At 38.5% G+C, this 22999-nt stretch overlaps 1 protein-coding gene across 10 annotated transcripts in view; it reads left to right on the forward strand.

Moving 5' to 3' along the window:
- Positions 1–22999, forward strand: part of LOC126335556 (E3 ubiquitin-protein ligase RBBP6) — a 356043-nt gene that overhangs the window by 205726 nt on the left and 127318 nt on the right. For all 10 annotated transcript variants that reach the window (XM_049998961.1, XM_049998967.1, XM_049998969.1 and 7 more), the window contains one exon: positions 3767–4078. In XM_049998961.1, coding sequence (XP_049854918.1) covers positions 3767–4078 — 312 coding nt within the window. The remainder of the gene's footprint in view (positions 1–3766; positions 4079–22999) is intronic.

A 22999-nucleotide genomic window follows, 5' to 3' on the forward strand; every position in this document is an offset into this window, starting at 1 on the left:
GACATGAGGTACAGAACAACATTCTTTAAATTGACTATCTGGCCCCTAAAAAAAAAACATTCTTCTATTTACACAAAATGTCAGAGAGAACTCTCACAAAAAGATTGTGGAAAAGGCATGGCCTGTAACTCATGACTTCCTTGACCAGGGAGAAGTGTCACTGTACCACATTTCAACTATAGACACTTCATGTAAAGAAAGGATATTTGTAAGTTTGATTGGGAACTTGTCCTGTTCTCTTATCTGGAGTGGGATGAATGTGATACAACTTGTGTGAAGTGTCTGTGGTTCCCATCAACATAAGGTCACAAGCTCTTCCTTTGTTTGGAAAGGGGAAGATTGATTTATGTCCTATTCAAAATCACCATCTCAGCATCCACCTACACCGATTTAGGAAAAAACTACAGAGCCTAAATCTGCTATCTGGGAGTCCAGTGCTGTAAATAAATAAATAAAATCACTCTACCATGACACTCGATCTATCTTTCATGACGTTATGGCCATATTACCTTCAGAAGGTGAGGAGAGGAGAGGAGATTAGTGTTTAATGGCCCATTGCCAATGAGTCATTAGAGACGGAGCACAAGCTTGGATTAGGGAAGAATGGGGAAGGAAATCGGCCATGCACTTTCACAGAAACTATTCTGGCATTTGCCTGAAGCAATTTAGGGAAATCACGGAAAACCTAAATCAGGATGGCTGGATGTGGGATTGAACCGTCCTCCTCCTGATTGCGAGTCCAGTGTGCTAACCACTGCGCCACCTCACTTGGTTCAGAAGGTGAAATATCACTTATGCTGACAGGCATGTACAAAAATACAGGGCACCATCTTAGCTTTCAGAACTAGTGGCTCATTCCTCAGGGAGGAGAGGGAAAATTTAAAAGGAAGGGCAGGGTACTCAGATCCTAAGATGAGAGCGGCCCACCAGGTAAGATAAAAATGATGTGTGGGTTGAAGGGTGAGGGATCATATAAGTTAGTGTAAAAGGCCAAAGATATGACATTATTAACCACTGTGCCAGCCTTGGTACAGAGATGATACGGGCAAAGTGAGAAGTAAAAATGGATGAAAAGGTTATGTGAGCAGTGACACACACTGCCAATAGAAAGACGAAATGTGCTGAAAGTTGAGACGAAATGTGCTGAAAGTTGCAGACCAAGACTTCTTCCTAGGTTCAGTTTCTACATTAATGTCCTGTGTTCTGATCTGAAACTGTGGTTTATGGATCTTCACATTTAATACTTGCAATATCATAAGTCACAAAGGAAAGTAATTTGCTGAATTTTACATAATGTTGTAACCTGTAAACCACAAATTGTAATTGAGAAGTTCTGTCTACCTATGTATTGCTTGAATACCACACAGAATATGCATAACAGAAAGTGTTTTACCCACGATGACCAGCTTATTCTGCAATTATGGAAACTAAATATGCTAGTTAAAATCCTAAAACATGAGATATCTGAGAGATAGTTGCTTTCCAGTGGCTAACAAATTTTGTAACAGTTCTTTACACAAGGTTTGTTAAGAGAACTGTACTGAAACTTTCTGGCAGGTTGAAATTGTGTGCTAGACCAGTACTCAAACCCAGGACCCTTGCACTTCCAGCTGAAGTACCACAGCATAGCTCACGCCCTATCCTCACAGCTTTACTTCCACCAGTTCCTTATCTCCTACCTTTTAAAAATCACAAAGGTTCTCCTGCAAAACTTGTAGTATTAGCAGTCCTGGAAGAAGGATGTTGTGGAGTCATTGCCTAGACATGGCCTGGGTGTTGTTTCCGGAATGATTTTTTCACTCTGCAGTGGCGTGTGCACTGATATCAAACTGTGTGCTGGACTGGGGCCGGAATCCGGGATCTTTGCCTTTCGCAGGCAAGTGTTCTACTGACTGAGTTTCTTCCCAGTATCCAACCATCCATCCACCAGTACTAGTCCTGCAAGTTCCGCAGGAGAACCTCTGTGGAATTGGAAAAATAGGAGATGAAGTAGTGACACAAGTAAAGCTGTGAGGATGGTTTGTGAATCATGTTTGGTCGGCTCAGTTGGTAGAACACTTTGCCACAAGGCAATGGTCCCAGACCAGAGTCTGGCGTGGCACACAGTTTTAATCTGCCAAAAGTTTCATATCAGTGCACACTCATCCCTGCAGAGGGAAAAATTCATTCAGGGCTGTATCGGTTATCCAGCACAACATGTTGAATAACTAGAAGTTGCTTAACCTACCCTTCTCTGCTTCAGGTGACAGTGTACAAGGGTTAGATATGAAGTTTTATGTTTCACCTCAGAAAAGTAAAGCTGCATATTTAACGTTTCTTGTTTGTTTGCATGCACACTCCTGCAGTTCTAGTAAACATTGGAATTCCCACATCATTAGTACCATAGCACACTGCTAGAGGACCCAAAATAAACTGCAGATCCCCTTGGTAAAGTGGAGTAAGTTTTTGGCAGTAGCAGAAATGTTGCAGCAATGTCAAGCTGGAATGAAATTTTCACTCTGCAGTGGAGTGTGCGCTGATATGACACTTCCTGACAGATTAAAACTGTGTGCCGGACCGAGACTTGAAATCGGGACCTTTGCTTTTGCAGGCAAGTGCTCTACTGATTGAGATACCCAAGCACAACTGATGCCTGATCCTCACAGATTCAATTCTGCCAGTATCTCATCTCCTACCTTAACCTGCCAGGAAGTTTCATATCAGCACACACACCATTGAAGAGTGAAAATTTCATCATTGAACATCCCCCAGGATGTGGCTAAGCTATGTGTCTGCAACATCCTTTCTTCCAGGAGTGCTAGTTCTGCAATGTTCGCAGAAGAGCTTCAGGGAAGTTTGGAAGGTAGCAGATGAAGAACTGGCACAATTGAATCTGTGAGCATGGGTCGTGAGATGTACTTGTGTAGCTCAGGTGGTAGAGCACTTGGCCACGAAAGGCAAAGGTCCCAAGTTCGAGTCTCTGTCCGGCACACAATGTCAAGCCAATTCATATGGCTAAAGAAGTTGTCTAGACTGGCCTGACACAGCTACATTGTTTCTGCTGCTACTAAAAATTAACTACTACAAAATATTCCTCTCTATCAGTATGTTGTGTCATTTTGTTTTGGATCATCTAGCAATGTCCTATTATACTGTGATGCAGGAATTTCCGTGTACACCAGATTCGCTGGTGTCTGCCTGAAACTAATTCCTAACATTATTTTTTCAGTATAAGAATTAAAACACCCCGACTCTGTCTCGTATATCGTGTCTAGAATCAGCATATTGTTGACGTGTTGTACTCACACATATTGTTACATTGTTTTGCTGATAATCAATAGGCAACTAAAATAACTTCCATCGGTATTTACCGAGTGAAAAAGGAAGTACCAGTAAGCAAATTAAATACTGCACTATGAGGTGAAAAGCAACAGTATGAATGTTGTGATCCTATGACAATGCATAAGATATTTTCTTGGAACTATAAGAATACATGTGTGGGCACAAACATATCACTAATTTGTCATTGTGGCATCAACCTTTTTTCTATGAGATTCTGTTATCCAGTATTTTATTTCATTAATTTTTTTTAAACTGTCACATTTTTTATGTGAGTTCGTTGATTTTCAATAATCTACTGCAAACAAGACAGTGAGTGCAATCTGAGAGCTGTTGAAGGTATTATTCCTGTAAAAAAAACTTCTTTTTCACTGGTATGTCTTGAGGGGAACATTATTACTTACTAATGTGTGTCAGAAATAATTCGTTAATACTTTTTTCATTACAGAGCTATAGAGGACCCTCTGGAAGCATTTGAGCGCATGTTAAGAGAAAAAGATGACAGGGATAGGAAGCTGCGGAAGACAAGGCGACCATCTCGTTCTCGATCTCGCAGTTTCACACCAAGATCTCGTAGTACCAGCACACGCAGCTATACGAGATCACGTTCGCATTCACGTACTCCACACAGTCCACGCTCTAGGACACCACGATCTCGGACCCCACGTTCAAGGACACCCAGAAAAAGGTCGAGGACAAGAACAAGAACAAGGACGAGAACGCGATCACGCACCAGGTCACGATCATTTACAATAAGCAGGTAGGTGCTAAAAATTGTAAGAAATGTAGCTTTAATAAATTACGAAATCCATTTTTTTAAAATAATGCATGAAATGAACAAAAGAGTTACAGGACATTCTTCTTAATCATCAGATTGTGGTAGGAAAGCTGTAAAAAGTGACCAAGTAACTTATTGTGCTATTGCCCCAGTTCACACTTTATGCCACTTTCCCTTTTCAGCTTTAACTTTATTCTAAGCTTGGATGTACAATTATTTGCTTAACATTGAACTAGCATGGGTAAGTGGTAATTTGCGTCTGCCCCCGGTAGCTGAGTGGTCAGCGCGACAGAATTTCAATCGTAAGGGTCCGGGTCCGATTCCCAGCTGGGTCGGAGATTTTCTCCACTCAGGGACTGAGTGTTGTGTTGTCCTGATCGTCATTTCATTACCATCAACAAGAAAGTCGTCGAGGTGGTGTAAAATTGAAAGACTTGCATGCACCTGGCGAACGTTCTACCCACCGAGAGGCCCTAGTCACACGATTTTTTTGTGGTAATTCGTTACTGCATTTGAATTGGTATTTCAGATGTGATAATTTTATTTCCAACAAATGTACTCAAATTATAGGGAAAGTAAGTAACTGAATACAAGCATGCACATAACTGCCATAGTCATTGGGTTTGCCCTTTATTCCCAAAATTAGGTATGAGTACTAAGTGTGGTGTGAAATCTGTTTTTCCATTTTCAAAGTATTGACTGCTACTCTGATAGTAAACATAATGTGTGGTGCAGAGTGCTTCTTTTTTCAAATAATTTTTGTTGCTTCTGTTGTACACATCAGTATGTTACCTAGATGCACTTCTTTTTGAACTGGTTCCACTGGAGTATTATGTGTGATAGTCTCGCACCATGCCGCATTTTGTAGGCGGTCCCTCTTCCATTCTCAAAGTTGTTTCTTCTCTTGCCTTGTACAGTATCCTGACTGTCAGGAAACTGCCATTGTCTTTGCATGTGTAGATGGATACTTTCAGAAATTCATATTGTTCACGGAGCCCAGATAACATCCTAGTTTTGTGGAACACCACACTTTTTTGTCTGTGTTGCTCACACTAAGATAGAGATTTCAGTGAGCATGGTCCTTGAATTTGTGTGATGTAGCTCAGAAATTTTAGTTTCAACTTTATTTAGTCTAGTACAGTGCGACACATGCAGTACACGGAGCTAAGCCACACTTGGAATGAATGCGCTTTCTGTATTAGCTAACCTGTATCTGATAGCCCCCTTTTTTTGTATGCAGTTCTCAGCATACAGATGAGAGTATGGTATCATTAGATTAAATTTGTGTTGTAGTGGCATGATGACCATTAAGGTACAAAAGCAATTCGTAGATAAATGATCAGTAAGTGCACATCATGTGTAGACATCACAGTGCAAAGAATGTAGTGTATTGTCAAGAACAATAATAATATTTAGGTTAAGGTGTTTTTCCCCCTTTGTTTTTGTTGTTCTTTGAATCTGTTTTTATTATTTTTAATCTGTACTTCCTTTTTGTCCATACCTTTCCTAAAATCCTGTCACTCTTGCATTTGGCATTATCATTTTATTGCATCATTATTTGGTGTATAAATCTCTTGAATTCCATTCTTGCGATATTTCTATGTGGTGAGTTGAGTCAAAAGGTTTTTCCTGCTATTACACTCTAGTGAGTCTATCTGAGATGAAAATAAACAAAGCACGAGTATTCTCTGTAAGTACCTCCAACAACAATAAAGAGTGTAATCTAAAAGATGTAGATCAATTGATAAAGAACTATTCAGGTTTTTATGTTCCTAATTCACACTGTACTATATTCGTGAAGTACGCCACTGGTGAGAGTAGGGTAAGAACAAGAACATGACACAAGAGTTGTATGTGGAATTTGCTTTGTTAAATTAGCTGCACCAGTTGTTACAGTTATGGGACGGTTTCTTACCATATAATGGACTAAAGTGCCAACTGAAGAAAACAAGTTATATAGCTTAATTTGTCTTTTACGATTGTAATAAGTCTTTTTAAGACCATACGTGTTTTGCTGTTTTTTTAAAACTTTGCTTAAAATAAAACGAAGTGCATAGGGTCTTAATGAGACCGTTATTATAGTCACAAAAGATGGTACTAAGCTATACAACTTCACAACTACTGACTACAACTGTGGAAAAGAGGTTGAAAAGCAAAGGGGAAAAAAAAAAAAAAAAACATATTAAAATGGGTGACAGAACTACTTAAGAAAGATCAACTTATTAAGTGTGTAGAAAAGCTAAGAGAAGAAGAAAATATATCAGCAGAGAAGCTGTAGCAGATACAAGAAATGTTTGCCTAACCTGAAGATTTCTTTGAATGCGCAAATTGCTAACTGCATATACTACAGGCAGTGACCTCGGACATTCTACTCACACTGTACCTTGAAACCAAACTGGACACATTTGTTGCCAATATTGATTCGCTAGGACCAAGAGCTTCCAGTTTCATCTTTGCACAGACATCTAGCACGGCACGGGGAAAGCCAATGCCACACAGATTTTGATTTTAGTGACAAAGCCACAATTTTGTTTCTCTTGTGAGGCAAATGGCCATAAAATATGCATTTGAAGCATAAAATACCAGCTTGCAAATATGTAAAAGGACTGAATTTTATGATTTCAGGGGAAAAAGAGTTGCTAGATGACGCATTGTGATCTACATTGCTGTTGTATTTTAAAATTTGTTAAAACAGTGACAAATCATAAATTGGCAGAAATAGTTTGTTTACAATGAGTTTAAAAAAAAACGTTTGCAGAAAATAGAAATTTCTCATGAAGGATTTCTTTGGATGATTGTTATGATTTTCATTGAAGCCTAATGTAATAACAATGCCTCATAGCACTTCATTCAACTTTTAGTAATTAGTCACCTTGTGCCCACCCGGTTAGTTATGCGCTCTAACGCACTGCTTTCCGGGCAGGAAGGTGTGCTTGGCCCCGACACGAATCCACCCGGCAGATTAGTGTAGAGGTCCTATTCCACCTCAGTAACAGTATGTTGCGATTTCTGTGCAAACACTTTCTTCACATATGCATACACCATAAGTACTCTACCTTGCAAACACTGGGGTTACACTCGTCTGGTGTGAGACCTTCCCAGGGGGGTCCACTGAGGGCTAAAAAGCACAATAACCCTGGGTTCGGTGTGGGACAGCTGTGGGGTGAGTGGACTGTTGTGGCCTGTTGTGGGGTTGTGAACCACTGAGGACTGTGGCAGGGACAAAGCCTCTCCTTCGTTTCTAGGTCCCTGGTTCAATACAATACAATCAGTCACCTTCAGAAATTATTGTTTACAGTTTGTTTGCAGAATTTTGTTGTGCTCATATTAGTCTGCTGAGAATTTTTTATAGGTCAAACAAAATACATCGATGCTGTCCTGGACATAAATGAAGAGGATCAGTATATCACCTACTGTGAAATAGTGGCCTCCTTAGTCTTACAAAAGACTGTGATACATTTGATATTGCATTAAATTTTGACTGTGAAAAAGAGCTGACCTCTCTGGATTCCACACATTTTGTTTTGATCAGAGCTCAAAAATAGGTTTGTATCAGTTGGCATGAGGAACCACTTGGGGAGGGGGGGGGGGGGGGGGCGGCGATATTGTGGACCAGGATTTTTGTCTTGTGGAGAAGCTTGGAGAAGTTTTCAATTCATTTCGAAAGCATGTGCAGTGCTCTTGCAAGACAAGTGTTTGGGTTTGAGCCCTGGGGCCTGACCCAGTTTCAACTTGTCACATTGTTCATTCTTAATTTTTGTTCATAACTTCAAGGAAATTGTTTTCCAACAAAAAACGAGTAGTTCAAACTTTTATGTCAAAGTGTCTTATCATTTCCTTTCCCTTTTGAAGCTACTGGTATTTTCTTAGTTCTTTGATAACTGATGTCCAAGGGACACAATAGCTATGTGCTACCTTCATACTGTGAAGGAATGGGTAGAATCAGCTTAGTGTTGTAAACATCTTTCTACTCATACAGGTTATTTAACACCATTTGGAAACCATTGAGCAGATGGAGTATATATAAGTGTGTGAGCACTGAAGATGATCTAAAACAAGTCTATTAATTTGAAAAACTACTCCTTGGGGCATATCTGTGAGAATGTGGAGATGCATTATGAATGAGGAATATGAGGCTGACAGGATGAGGAGAAAAATTAAGCATGAAACTTGATGAAACTTAGTAAATTGTTGTATAATGAACAATCCGTGGTGTCCATAAAATAAATAATAAATGCTCTAGCATGAGACTTTGCTTACAGTTTTGTAAGATATTATGAATTTTTCAGGCAGCAGCTCTCTCTCTCTCTCTCTCTCTCTCTCTCTCTCTCTCTCTCTCTCTCTCTCTCTCTCTCTCTCTCTCTCTCTCTCTCTCTCTCTCTCTGTGTGTGTGTGTTGTGTGTGTGTGTGTGTGTGTGTGGGGGGGGGGGGGGGGGGGGGGGGGGGGCGCGAACGCGCGCATGCGCGGGCTCTAGCCCGAGAAGGAAGTGATTCCAAATGTTTGCACGTTTGTTCTCTTTTGTTTGTGCCTGCCATATGACTTACATTCTACTGGAAATTTTCTACTGTAATGGAAAAAGTAGTTATTCATGAACAGCCATTGCAGTTTCAAGATTCAGTATTTTAAGTCTTTTGGACATGCATGCACGTCCAAAATCAGATGCTACTGCAACCTACAGCTGTATGAAATACAAGAAATATGTTCGCAGTTGTGAATATGATGAGACTCCAGCCACACAGTTTATTGGCGTCATGTGAAAATTTATTCCAGATGAGGACTTGAACTTTATTTCCCACTTTATGCAGGCATTCGCCCTAATCACTTCAACTATCTGAGCATGTTTTGAGGACTGACCACGTGTTAGTGTGTGTCCACGTCCTGGACTCGCACAATTGCCGAGATTCTAACGCAGGAAGAGACTGAGTTATTATTGTTGCAGGCCTTGTGTAGGCATGTAAATACTCTTTGCAGTGTCTATGTTTAATAGTCTACTGTGTAATGTTCTTCAGATATGCATGAATCTGTGAAGAAGCAGACACTGAGAACCACAGTTACTGTGCAACTGCAGGATGCGGATACAACATACAGAGATTTGGTTTGTCCTAAAGCATACTCAGGTAGCTTGAGTGGTTAATGTGATCGCTCGCATAAAGTGAGAAATCTGGATTTCAGTCCTGGTCAGACAGAAATTTTAATACATCGCCAATAAATTATACAGTTGGAGTCTCATGATATTCACAATTGTGAATATGTTTCTTGTATTACCTTTTTTGTGAAGTGTTATACACACTAGCCTTTAATAGAAAGTGAGGTACTATTGTGAATTTTGGTTACAACAATATGTTTTTATTAACCCACTATCCAACACCAATATAGTGGTGATCTGGGTCAAGCTTGCATTGTAAAAATTTTTCTTGCTAGAAGTGTGTTGCACAGCTCTCTGCTAGTTCAGTACTACCTCTGGCATTGTGCAGGATGGTTTTTCTGCTTGTAGTTAATTTATTTTTTCCCCCCTCGTTATAGCTGTGTTGTTTTCTCCTCATTTATTGTGATGGCAGGTGTTGATGAACAATGAACAACCATGATTCTATACTTATTGTTTGGGAATAATGTTACATAAACAGTTTTTATGTTGAAAACAGCTTACATCATGGGAAAACTAATGTGTACAAGTGGTTATCTCATGTAAAAAATGACAACATGTTGATTAATTTTTTTTACCTTTCGGTGAGCCACCTTCTGGCCAAAAATAGTGCGAGTACCATTTCCCATGTACCTTAGCCACCTGATCTGTTTCCTTGTGATTTCTCTCTCTTTCCTAGCACAAGGAACAGCAAGGAAGAACTCAAATTTGATTATGTAGATGTGGCTAAGGGAAAAAGCCATGGAGGAACTGCCAGTCTCCACTTCAAATGCGTACAAAACATGCTACCAGCAATGGTTTTACCAGCTGGACATATAATGGCCAAGGCTTTGAAGGTTATAAGGGTGTTTTGTAAAAACAAATGGGGCTGTACACACTCAGTAAAACCAGCAAGAAAATATTTGTTAAGTTCAACATTGAACCCATTCTTAGAGATGGACATGTGTATGCTATATTGTCTGTATTGTGTAGATTTAAATGTAACTAAACAACTGTGATATGCTGTGAAAGAGGAACAAATGTGTTTGCAGTGGATATTGAAACCAGCATTTTGGACGACAAATATTCTATTGTAGGTGAAAACCTTTATTTTCTAGTAGAGCAAATTGTTAACATGATCACAGAAAATAAAACTGTCATTAATTTTCAGAGCAGTATAGGTAATGACAGCGGTAATGTTAGTATGAGCAATGATTTTGAAAGCGCTACACAAGTACTACATCACATGTACGTGCCATTTGATATTCTCAATCTATTGAAGACAGATAACTGGAGGGTCCTATTTCCTATCTCCCTCCCTCCTCCCTCCCTCCCTCCCTCCCTCCCTCCCTTCTGACCTAAAACTGTTGGGTTACATAGGTGCACAGCTCTGAATCTATGCTTCGACTTGATGATTACAAGTCAGCACCTTCATGTTGTCAATTCCTCTGATTTGATCTTATCTCTGTTTTTCCATCTATAGAACAAACAGTCTGCAGTTTTAATGTGTGGCTCATGATTTATTCTGCTACCTGTCTACTGTGTATGAATTACAATCTTAAAGTGGTTTTCTTCTGGGAAGTTTTCAGTGATTGCTTATATTTATACTTTTTAATCAGTAGTGTTAAACAGCTTCTGTTATTGCCTTATTATTAATTTTATGCTTATCATTAATTTGATTATCATTAAGAGTTATGAAAAACTGCAGATTTAGCGCACTGTCCGAACTGTGCACATACAAAGTGCAGTTAATTTGTTTGTTGCAGTTTTTACTCAGTAGCACTATCGTGTAGTCATCAATAGGAGAGTGGTATGTTATTTTTGCAACTGTTACCAGATATCCTACAAGGGTGATAGTGTCACTACATGTGGTATTCAGTATGTATTTCAATACAAAAATCACGTTGGTGTTGAAGATGTGTACAGATGGGTTATGTACATGAGGATTACAAGATATTTTCTTCAACTTATGGCAGAAAAATCTAGCTTGTTATGATTTTACTTTATCTTGTTCTGCTTAATCAAGTGTTTTGTTATCATTCCCTTTGCCTTCCTTCTCCCTAAAATATTTCAGGCAAATATTGGGATGATTCCTTTCAACTTCACGCAGGCTGCTGATAAAGTGTCTCAGAATTGTAACTCTGCCATCGTTCGGTACGTACTATTCCCTCATAGGATTTGTGGTTGATACTGCGGATCCATTCGTAAGTAACTGCCACATTCATCCAGTCAACATTGGACCAAAAAAGTATTTGCACTTTGAAAACACTTTTTTAACTGCTGCACAGAAAGGTTCGCAGTATTGTGTAGGTTTATAGACATATAGAAGAACTGAAAAATTTGATGACAAATCACAAATTTGCAGATGTAAGTCAACAGGGTTCCTTGCAGCACTATTCTTTAATTATGGACAGGAGATCCTCACTATAGTTCACTGAATTACATTTAAACATATCGTTTATAGCATGAGGATGTGCTGAAAAGTAATGCATATGACTGTATGTGAGACACCTTAAAGCCTTTTAAATTAAACAGTCATTACATTCTGCTTTTTTCATATGTATTTCTCAACACAGTCTCTCTGGCAATGAACACGTTTCTTGCAATGAGAGACCAGTTTGTTAATACCAACCTTGCAGGGAGTTTGACTTTGTTGATGGGGTCACAACCTCACCTCTACTTGTTCCACTTCATTACACTCAAAGTGAAGTCCTCAAAGCTGTTCTTTAAGTTTTGGAACCAGATGAAAATCAGATGGGACGAGGGCAGGACTATATGGAGAATGATTGATTACATTGAAACAAAGGTATTGGATTGTTCCTGATGTTACAGTGGTTGTTGTTGGTCTGGCATTATCATGCTGAAGGAGAGGGTTCTCCATATGTGGATGAACTTCTTGAGTGTGAAACTAGATTACAGCACACTGTTTCTTATGTACCAACATATTTAAGTTACACACTGTCGTGCTATACACTACAGTTCAGATCCCTCTCTTAGCAGAGGGCTGAAAATATGTAGACTTGAAGCATAAACTTGTAGAATTTTAATAAGGTTTGTATTATTTAAAAGGCTTTAAGAGTTTTCACATAAAATGTTCAGAAGCATTACTTGTCAGCGGACCCACAAATATGCTATTGCAGTTTTTTTGTGTCTTTTTAATAGCCTTTATTTTTTATTTTTAAGCTTGTCCGTTTTCTGTGAATCGTGTAGTGATTCATTCCATAACCAAGTAGCTTTGGCTCACATGAGCCCATAGGACTAAAATAAAAATAGACCACATCTGATAAACTTCTCAAGATGTTGTCAGTGTTATATGAAAACATAAGCAGCTGTCCTTTTTCTTTTTTCTGCTCTTTCTGTCTCCAGTCATTTCTAGTGGCAGTTTTCTTCCGTGCAACTGTGCATTTCATACCTCCGAGTATACCATTCATTGTAAGTTACTCTCTTTGAATATGATCAACAATGTTCCCTGTGTAGCTCTCATACTACTAAATTCTCTCTGTGTAGCTCTCATATTATTCTTGGCTTCAAATATCTTTGTACAGTACTTACCAGGTACGATATAAGTTTGTTATTAGTGTCCTATCACTTTATTTCACACTTAATGAGTCATCAGATACTTCAATATTAATTTATATTTTGGATTGTAGGTTTTATCAACGTAACTACTGTGTCAGTTACCTTTCAGCTGAGTTTAAAAAGAATTTTTTAGTTAGCAAATAATGAAGAAACTGCAAAAAGTTGGGAATTTAAGGACATGGGATCTGGATAAGCTGAATGAACCAGAGGTTGTACAGAGTTTCAAGCAGAGCATACAGGAATGGGGGGAAAGAAACACAGAAGAAGAATGGGTAGCTCTGAGGGATGAAGTAGTGAAGGCAGCAGAGGATCAAGTAGGTAAAAAGACGAGGGCTGCTAGAAATCCTTGGGTAACAGAAGAGATATTGAATTTACTTGATGAAAGGAGAAAATATAAAAATGCAGTAAATGAAGCAGGCAAAAAGGAATACAAACATCTCAAAAATGAGATCGACGGGAAGTGCAAAATGGCTAAGCAGGGATGGCTAGAGGACAAATGTAAGGATGTAGAAGCTTATCTCACTAGGGGTAAGATAGATACTGCCTACAGGAAAATTAAAGAGACCTTTGGAGAGAAGAGAACCACTTGTATGAATATGAAGAACTCAGATGGCAACCCAGTTCTAAGCAAAGAAGGGAAGGCAGAAAGGTGGAAGGAGTATATAGAGGGTTTATACAAGGGCGATGTACTTGAGGACAATATTATGGAAATGGAAGAGGATGTAGATGAAAACGAAATGGGAGATAAGATACTGCGTGAAGAGTTGGACAGAGCACTGAAAGACCTGAGTCGAAACAAGGCCCCGGGAGTAGACAACATTCCATTAGAACTACTGACGGCCTTAGGAGAGCCAGTCATGACAAAACTCTACCAGCTGGTGAGCAAGATGTATGAGACAGGCGAAATACCCTCAGATTTCAAGAAGAATATAATAATTCCAATCCCAAAGAAAGCAGGTGCTGACAGATGTGAAAATTACCGAACTATCAGTTTAATAAGTCACAGCTGCAAAATACTAACGCGAATTCTTTATAGACGATGGAAAAACTGGTAGATGCAGACCTCGGGGAGGATCAGTTTGGATTCCGTAGAAATGTTGGAACCCATGAGGCAATACTGACCTTACAACTTATCTTAGAAGAAAGATTAAGGAAAGGCAAACCTACGTTTCTAGCATTTGTAGACTTGGAAAAAGCTTTTGACAATGTTGACTGGAATACTCTCTTTCAAATTCTGAAGGTGGCAGGGGTGAAATACAGGGAGCGAAAGGCTATTTACAATTTGTACAGAAACCAGATGGCAGTTATAAAAGTCGAGGGGCATGAAAGGGAAGCAGTGGTTGGGAAAGGAGTGAGACAGGGTTGTAGCCTCTCCCCGATGTTATTCAATCTGTATATTGAGCAAGCAGTAAAGGAAAAAAAGAAAAATTCGGAGTAGGTATTAAAATTCATGGAGAAGTAGTAAAAACTTTGAGGTTCGCCGATGACATTGTAATTCTGTCATAGACAGCAAAGGACTTTGAAGAGCAGTTGAACAGAATGGACAGTTTCTTGAAAGGAGGATACAAGATGAACATAAACAAAAGCAAAACGAGGATAATGGAATGTAGTCAAATTAAATCGGGTGATGCTGAGGGAATTAGATTAGGAAATGAGACACTTAAAGTAGTAAAGGAGTTTTGCTATTTGGGGAGCAAAATAACTGATGATGGTCGAAGTAGAGAGGATATAAAATGTAGACTGGTGATGCCAAGGAAAGCGTTTCTAAAGAAGAGAAATTTTTTAACATAGAATATAGATTTATGTATCAGGAAGTCGTTTCTGAAAGTATTTGTATGGAGTGTAGCCATGTATTGAAGTGTAACGTGGACTACAACTAGTTTGGACAAGAAGAGAATAGAAGCTTTCAAAATGTGGTGCTACAGAAGAATGCTGAAAATAAGGTGGATAGATCACGTAACTAATGAGGAGGTATTGAATAGGATTGGGGAGAAGAGAAGTTTGTGGCTCAACTTGACTAGAAGAAGGGATCGTTTGGTAGGACATGTCCTGAGGCATCAAGGGATCACAAATTTAGCATTGGAGGGCAGTGTGGAGGGTAAAAATCGTAGAGGGAGACCAAGAGATGAATACACTAAGCAGATTCAGAAGGATGTAGGTTGCAGTAGGTACTGGGAGATGAAGAAGCTTGCACAGGACAGAGTAGCATGGAGAGCTGCATCAGACCAGTCTCAGGACTGAAGACAACAACAACAACAACAACTACTACTACTACTACTACTACTATTACTACTACTGCAAATAATAAGCAGAATAAAAGTTTAAGAGCTTTCATTTGTTCCATTGCATTTTCTTCCATTCAGAGTATTGTAACTTCTGTGGAAGAGAGTTACTGTATTTACCCAAATATTTGACACCTCTACCCCCCCCCCTTGTAAAAAGCTCTTTGAGAAAATATTGTTGTAACGTATTCTAACTAACCAAAGAATCGTCATAACTGGTATCATTATCTTGAATGGTAGTTTCACGTAGCAAATGAGATGTGGGAAAAGGGATAGTGTGTTTCTATTACTACCAGCAATGAATTTTAAAATCTTAGTTGCTACAAATATTTCATTGTTTCTTCCAAAGATGTTGTGATCTCTTGGGTGGCTGTTATGATGGGATGTGGCCTGAAAACACAGATCTCTCTCTCTCTCTCTCTCTCTCTCTCTCTCTCTCTCTCTCTCCCTCCCTCCCTCCCTTCCTTCCTCCCTCCCTCCCCTCCCCTCCCCCCTCCCCTCAAAATATGTAGCAGATTTCACATCTGTATTGTTGTGAGAACATGACAATATTTTCCTGTGTTTGTTGCTTACAAACAAGTCAGCTGTGTGCTGCTCTCTCATTGGCTGCATATCAGCAACAGCTGATATCCCGTTTCATTCCCATCATGGCAAGCGTTGACATATAATAATTGTTGAAATTGAACAAAGCTCCAGGGCCCAATGGAATCCCTGTCAGATTCTGTACTGAATTTGTAGCTGAGTTAGTCCCTCTTTTACTATAATCTGTCATAGACCCCTCGAACAAAAAACCGTGCCCAGTTCTTGGAAAAAGGTCACACATGTCTATAAGAAGGGTAGTAGAAGCGATCCACAAAATTACCATTAACTGTTCTTGACATCGATTTATTGTCAAATCTTGGAGAATTTGCTCTGATCTCAAACATAAAGACCTATCTTAAATAGAATGACCACCTAAATGCCAGCCAGCATGGATTTCAAAAACATCAATCAGTGAAACCTTATGTGCACTTTTCTCTTATGACATACTGAGAGTTTTGGATCAAGACAATTGGGTAGATGCAGTATTTCTTGATTTCTGAAAATCATTTGACTTATTACCACACCCACACTTACTGCCATAGCATCATCATATGGGGTTTCAAGTGAAACTTGTGCCTGGATTGAGGACTTTTTGGTAGGTGGGACTGTGCCTGTTATCTTGGATGGAGAGTCATCGTCAGATGTAGAAGTAACTTTGGATGTGACCCATGGAAGTGTGTGGGAACTCTTGCTGTTCATGTTGTGTGTTAATGACCTTGCAGAAAATTTTCATAGTTAAATCAGGCGTTTTGCAGATGATGCAGTTATCTGTAATGATGTACTGGCTGAAAGAAGCTGTGTAAATATTCGCTCAGATATTGATAAGATTTAAGAGTCTTGCAGAGATTAGCAAATTGCTTTAAACGTTCAGAAACATTAAATTTTGCACTTCACAAAACGAAAAAGCATAGTATCCTATGATTATAATATCAGTGAGTCACTGTTGGAATTAGCTAATTCATGCAAATAACTGGGTGGAACACTTGGTAAGGACACACGAAATCAAATGATCACATAGTTGCAGTCGTGGATAAATCAAGCTGCAGACCTTGGTTTATTGCTAGAATACCGGGGAAGTGCAGTCAACCTACAGAGGAGACTGCTTACAAGTCACTCGAGCGATCATTGCTAGAATATTGCTCAAGTGTGAGGGACCCATACCAGGTAGGACTAACAAGTGATATTGAACGTTTACAGAGAAGTGCAGCATGAGTGGTCACAGGTTTATTTAATCTTTGGGAGAGTGTTACAGAGATACTATCCTGAGAAAGTCTGTTAACAAAATTTCAAGAACTGGCTTTAAATGATGACTCCAGGACTGTACTACAACCCCTCTATGTATCAATCATATAGGAATAATGAGGATAAGACTAAAATAATTAATGCACACACAGGGACATTCAAACAATCATTCTTCTCACACTCCATACAGAATGGAACAGGAAGAAACCGTAAAAACTGATACAATGGGATGTATCCTGTGCCATGTACGTCACAGTAGTGTGCTGAGTATAGATGTAGATGTACATGTAGATCACTCCATTCTGTGTTTTTTTGGCTCGTGATTTTGAATGTTGATACTTCATGATAGTGAAAGGATTTTTATTTCTGTGCAGTCAGACAGTGGATATGTGACCACTCTGCTTACAGATAATGCGTGCGGCATTTCTGAAATTGCATTCGCTCTGGCTATGGCGCAGCCCACGTTTTAGGAAAGATTTATAATTTGTGGTGGCTGGTCATTTGAAAAATTTTAGGTGAATGATCTGTGAATTTTCACCCTTGATGTCTTCACCATTTGTTAAGAAGTGTCATGAGCTTCAGCATCTTTAAAACTTCATCCAGTGAAACATTGCTGTATTGCAGAGCGAAATTCCACAGGATATCATGAGGAGTGAACAGTGTATTGACATCTTTGATTGATCTGTCAGTACAAGTATGGATATGTCTACCCAGATCCCCCTCCCCCCTTTTTTTTTTTTGAGGAATTTGCGAGTGGCTGCTGGCTGGCTGGCATTGCATGCTTGCCCCCCCCCCCCCCCCCCCCCCATGCTGTTCATCAGCAGGTTCAACATGGTAGTCCCAGACAATGACAGCTAATAGATCCAGTTCGTGTCATCTCTTACCAGGTGTGCCTTGAAATGTTGTTCTGAGCATTACAGTTAAAAGTGTCCCATAATTCCTTTGTCCTTTTGAATGTAGGAAACATGGTACATCATTTGAGTTTTGATCTACTTACATAGTGCTGTGTTTTGTCAGTGGTTTTAACAAATTGTGTTGTTCTTTTGATGCTGCCTGGTGTTCTATAAACTGTTGTTGTTGGGACATCAACATCTTGATAAGCTTCATGATTTCAGCTGTTGCCGATCATCTTGACAATTTTTTAAATTCTGATCACCAGGTAGTATATTATTTGGTTTGTGGCCACATAATTGTGATTCTTCAAATAGCAGATATATTAACACTGGTGAGATTTAGGAAAAAAGGTAGAGTTTGGAAGAGTCACCCAGAACCCCAGGTCAGGGGTTTCCTTTTTATCGCATCTGGTAAGTCTCCTTCGGCCAGGGGCTCTGGGTCACTTTTCTGAACTCTGCTCCTTTTCTTACACTTCGTCAGTCTCTTTCCTTCATCCCTCTTCCTTCCCCTTCGACCCTTCTGCCAGGAGGAGGAGCCACTTGCTCCGAAAGCTTGCCTATGTAATACCTCTTGTAAAGTGTGTTTTCCCTTCTGCCGCTTGGTGAGTAGATTTTTTATGTATCCAATTACATTACATTGTCAAAAATTGATTATTTTCATAGATATGTTAATATGTATGTTTACTGACACAAAGCAGTAATTCTTTATAATCATATTGTAACGTAATATGAATGTAGCAAAATAATGCCTGAATAAAAAACTGTAACTCACGGCACTGCTATAAATGCATAAAAATACTATTTAAATATAGATACATTAAAATATAAAACAAATCCTTCACAGCTACTGCACAGATAGATCTAACACCATATGTCCTCCTACATGCACTGAACCCACTATCACTACACCATTATCACCAACTTCAGAAACTGGGTCACATTTTTGTCCAGGGTTGTGATTATCTGTCCGCCCCTGCTAGCTGAGTGGTCAGCGCGACGGACTGTCAATCCTAAGCGCCCGGGTTCGAGATTTTATTCGCTCAGGGACTGGGTGTTGTGTAGTCCTAATCATCATTATTTCATCCCCATCGATGCGCAAGTCACCGAAGTGGCGTCAAATCGAAAGACTTGCACCAGGCGAGCGGTCTACCCGACGGGAGGCCCTCGTCACATGCCATTATTGTTATTGTACCCTAGAATGAAGAATATCTTGACACCTTCTGCACCCCAAAATTGGTATTTAGTTAACCAACCAACCAACCAATGCAGTATTTCAGTTCATCCCTAAGCCCTCTTACTCCTAATCATGTGCTGCGCCCCTCACCCCTTCCTCTACAAAAGTTATGATTTTCCTGTGGATAATCCCATCACAAGACCTACATACATCCATTTACCATCCTATATTATGATCAAATCACAAGCAAGCCCAGTGTGATTGATGTTGCTTTGCTTTGTCCATCATCCATGTGGAAGCGAATCATTGCATGACATCATTTTCTTATCATTTGTTATGTTATTTAAGATGTGTTTGCCATCAGTTATTTATAAGCTTATCTGTTTTCTTGCTGCTGAATCATAATCTCCAACAACTTCTACTAATTTGATATTCATTCAGTATCAACACAATAGTACATTTTGATCAGGCCATTAGATTGACTCACTGGCCTACTAGTTTCTTCACAAACTAATTCTGACTACTTTTACCTATTGGGAAAGTCTTTAACACCACTGGTCCAACCAGAACATTAGTTTTCAAATTACTTTATTAAAGACAGGAAAACATGTATACCTGCCATGAGAAGTTCATGCAAAAAGTAGTCAAAGAGAGGCAAAAGTTGAAGGAAATTGTACTCTGTGAGGATTGTAGAAGAAAATGCCTAAGATATTGCATCAAGATAAACACGGAATAATCAGAACAACTTACATCAACAACTGAATGTCAGTAATGAATTAGACATCTACTCAAGAACTGTATAGTGGAAAGGAGAGGCAGCTTAGTTGCCTTCAATTTTTCTTCTTACCTATTTGCTCCTTTGTCTCATAGTGACTTAAATTCCAGTTGGCATCTTCTTGTCTCTTTGTCACAATAATGTTTCGGGTTTTCAGATATTAATTATTTCTGACATCCCATGACCTTTTGAACCACATCCTGTGTCATCCAGGATGTACTGTATGACCTTTCTGTCTAATTTTTGTGGAACCCCATTTCCAGTAACATTCCACCTTTCTCTTCAAGTAAGCTACAGTAATGTCTACAGTAAGCAGTAGTTAGTTTCTCATTCTGCATCCACTTGGTAAGTAGACATTTATACCTATAATGGGCCACAATCGAACAATGGAAAATTCAGGATGGAATGTAACAATATTATGAGAAGGAAAGTTGCTACTCACGATATAGCAGAGATGATGAGTCGCAGATAGATACAACAAAATGACTCACAATTATAGCTTTTGTCAACAGTAGACGCACATATGCATACGCACAAACACTCATGAAAATGCAAATCACACACGACATAGTCTCTGGCAACTAAAACCATACTGTCTATTGTTGACAAAGGCCTTAATGGCCAAAAGCTATAATTGAGAGTCTTTTTGTTGTGTCTATCTGTGACTCAGCATCTCTGCTATATAGTGGGCCATAGTTTGATTTTGTAATATTTTCTACATAAATTATGTCAAAATTTCAGACTGTTTATCATCACTTCACTCATCTATCCTAGGAGAAAATTTTGGTGATTATTTTGCAGCTTGCTGATCTTATCAGTTACTTTTGCTCTGCGATATCCTACTTTTTTCATATTGCTTGTATTATTCCAACAACGCAGTTGTATAATTTCAGTCTGTACCTTTTCTACTTTACATGTTTATTTCATCAGCTTTTTTGTTAGTATATGTCCTTTACATACCAGAGGTGATGGGATAACCTGCAGATATTATCTTTAGGTGATGTTACTTGCTCTTAGCTTATAGAGATTTTTATTTTTAGACTTTCTTGAACTGTAGCACTATTCTTAAGATTGAAGAAAAAAATTGTTTGAATGTTTTTTGGAAAAGTCCTAGACATAAATAGTTGTACTTCACTATCTTTTTAGAAGTCTGTGTAATACTTAAGTTGGAACTAGTAACGTTTCTGTTGATTTTTCTTTACTTGCTTTGGTGTTTATAGAAACATATATTGCATGTTATTATTAAGTGAAGCATGCACACTTTTATTGAGAGAGTAGATTCGGAAGTTTAAATGTATGTGTAACAATAATTTTAATAAATGCTTGAACATACTTGACAGATTTACTGAGCCCACAAAATATATCACACCTGTATCAGTTTCATATTGTGTTACTGTTGACTCAAGAAAATGAAATATGAATTCTGTAATGCTACTGTATTATAATTGACAATAAAGTTTCCTGTGGATTCTGAAACTCGCAATTTGTTTGCTTACTTATTTAAAAGCAATTGTCATGGCTTTGTTTATTATTTGAGACACTTTTAAAATTTTGGAATGCAGGCAGTTTTTACCATCTACATTTCAAACAAAGATAATTTAATTATGAAGACACAATGAAGAATCTTACCAGTAAGTTTTCTGTGATATTAATTCTGTCTAAGAGAAATCCAGAAAACAGCAGTTTAGTATGAGATAAAATGTTTTATGCTTAATCTTTATGACTGTGCTGTCTATGCAAATGAATAATATATTGGAATTTTTATGACCATACTTATGTATATTTCGATGCAGTGGTGATACGCATGGATTTGTAAAATACATGCTAGACTGAAAAGAGTTTTGGTGCTTACAACAGATTATCAAAGAAATCATTGCTTGTTGCCTTGTGAAGGTTATTACGAACAGTTTCAATAATGAAAAAATACTTGGCTGTATGAAATAGTAGACGTGGAACTAATGGTGTGATGGCATTATGGCTTTCAATGTATGTAATATTTTCTGTCCAAAGTTAATTGTTATACAAACAAACAAACAAATTCTGAATGATGGCATACCTGTAACATATTTCAAACCCAACAATATTCACTTTGACCAGTTTTGTGAACTGTCAAGAAACCCACTCTTCTGTACCATGAGATCCTCATCTTTCCTAATATTTATTTATTTATTTTTCTATTTTTTTCTTGTAATTTTTTTTAGAGAAATTAAAATTAGAGGCTCAGGGCAGTATCGACACAACTGGTTGAAAATATAAATTTAACAACTATCTCCCTATTAATTTGAGCTCTATTTTATGTAACATTTAGTTATGATTATTTTTATTTAATTTGCTATGTTTCTTAGATACAATACAGCACAAATTAACAGATGCACTGGGGAGGAGACTTCATTTCATTACAAAACTGACTGCAGAGGAATAAGTATATTACAAATGAGAAGTGCAAGGCAAGGGAATGTATTCACTTCAGCAGTTACGGTAGAACTGCGGATCATTGAAGCTTTGTTATACTTTCATGGCTAAATATGACTGTGATATATAAAATCTGAATGATATCTTGTTGCACTGTTCTGCTTCCAAGAGGTGTAAGATTAACTCCAGTATTCAGAGATGTGTCTGCTGCTGGAGACAGTCTTTTAACTGGAAACATAATTCTGGATTTGGCAGTGTGTTTGATGACCTTGAAGGTGTTGTCTTATTCAACTTTTTGCTAAACACCTGTTGTGAATGGTTTCATCTGTTACTGCACTTAGATATGTGGAAAGATGTATACTGCAGATGTGATAATGGAAAATAGAATGTATCTAATTACAATCAAATCGACCTTGGGGAAGATCAGTTTGGATTCCGTAGAAATGTTGGAACACGTGAGGCAATACTGACCCTATAACTTATCTTAGAAGAAAGATGAAGGAAAGGCAAACCTACGTCTCTAACGTTTGTAGACTTAGAGAAAGATTTTGACAATGTTGATTGGAATACTCTCCTTCAAATTCTGAAGGTGGCAGGGGTAAAATACAGGGAGTGAAAGGCTATTTACAATTTGTACAGAAAGCAGATGGCAGTTATAAAAGTCGAGGGGCATGAAAGGGAAGCAGTGGTTGGGAAAGGAGTGAGACAGGGTTGTAGCCTCTCCCCGATGTTATTCAATCTGTATATTGAGCAAGCAGTAAAGGAAAAAAAGAAAAATTCGGAGTAGGTATTAAAATTCATGGAGAAGTAGTAAAAACTTTGAGGTTCGCCGATGACATTG

The sequence above is a fragment of the Schistocerca gregaria genome, chromosome 2 (assembly GCF_023897955.1).
Source record: "Schistocerca gregaria isolate iqSchGreg1 chromosome 2, iqSchGreg1.2, whole genome shotgun sequence".
NCBI lineage: Eukaryota > Metazoa > Arthropoda > Insecta > Orthoptera > Acrididae > Schistocerca > Schistocerca gregaria.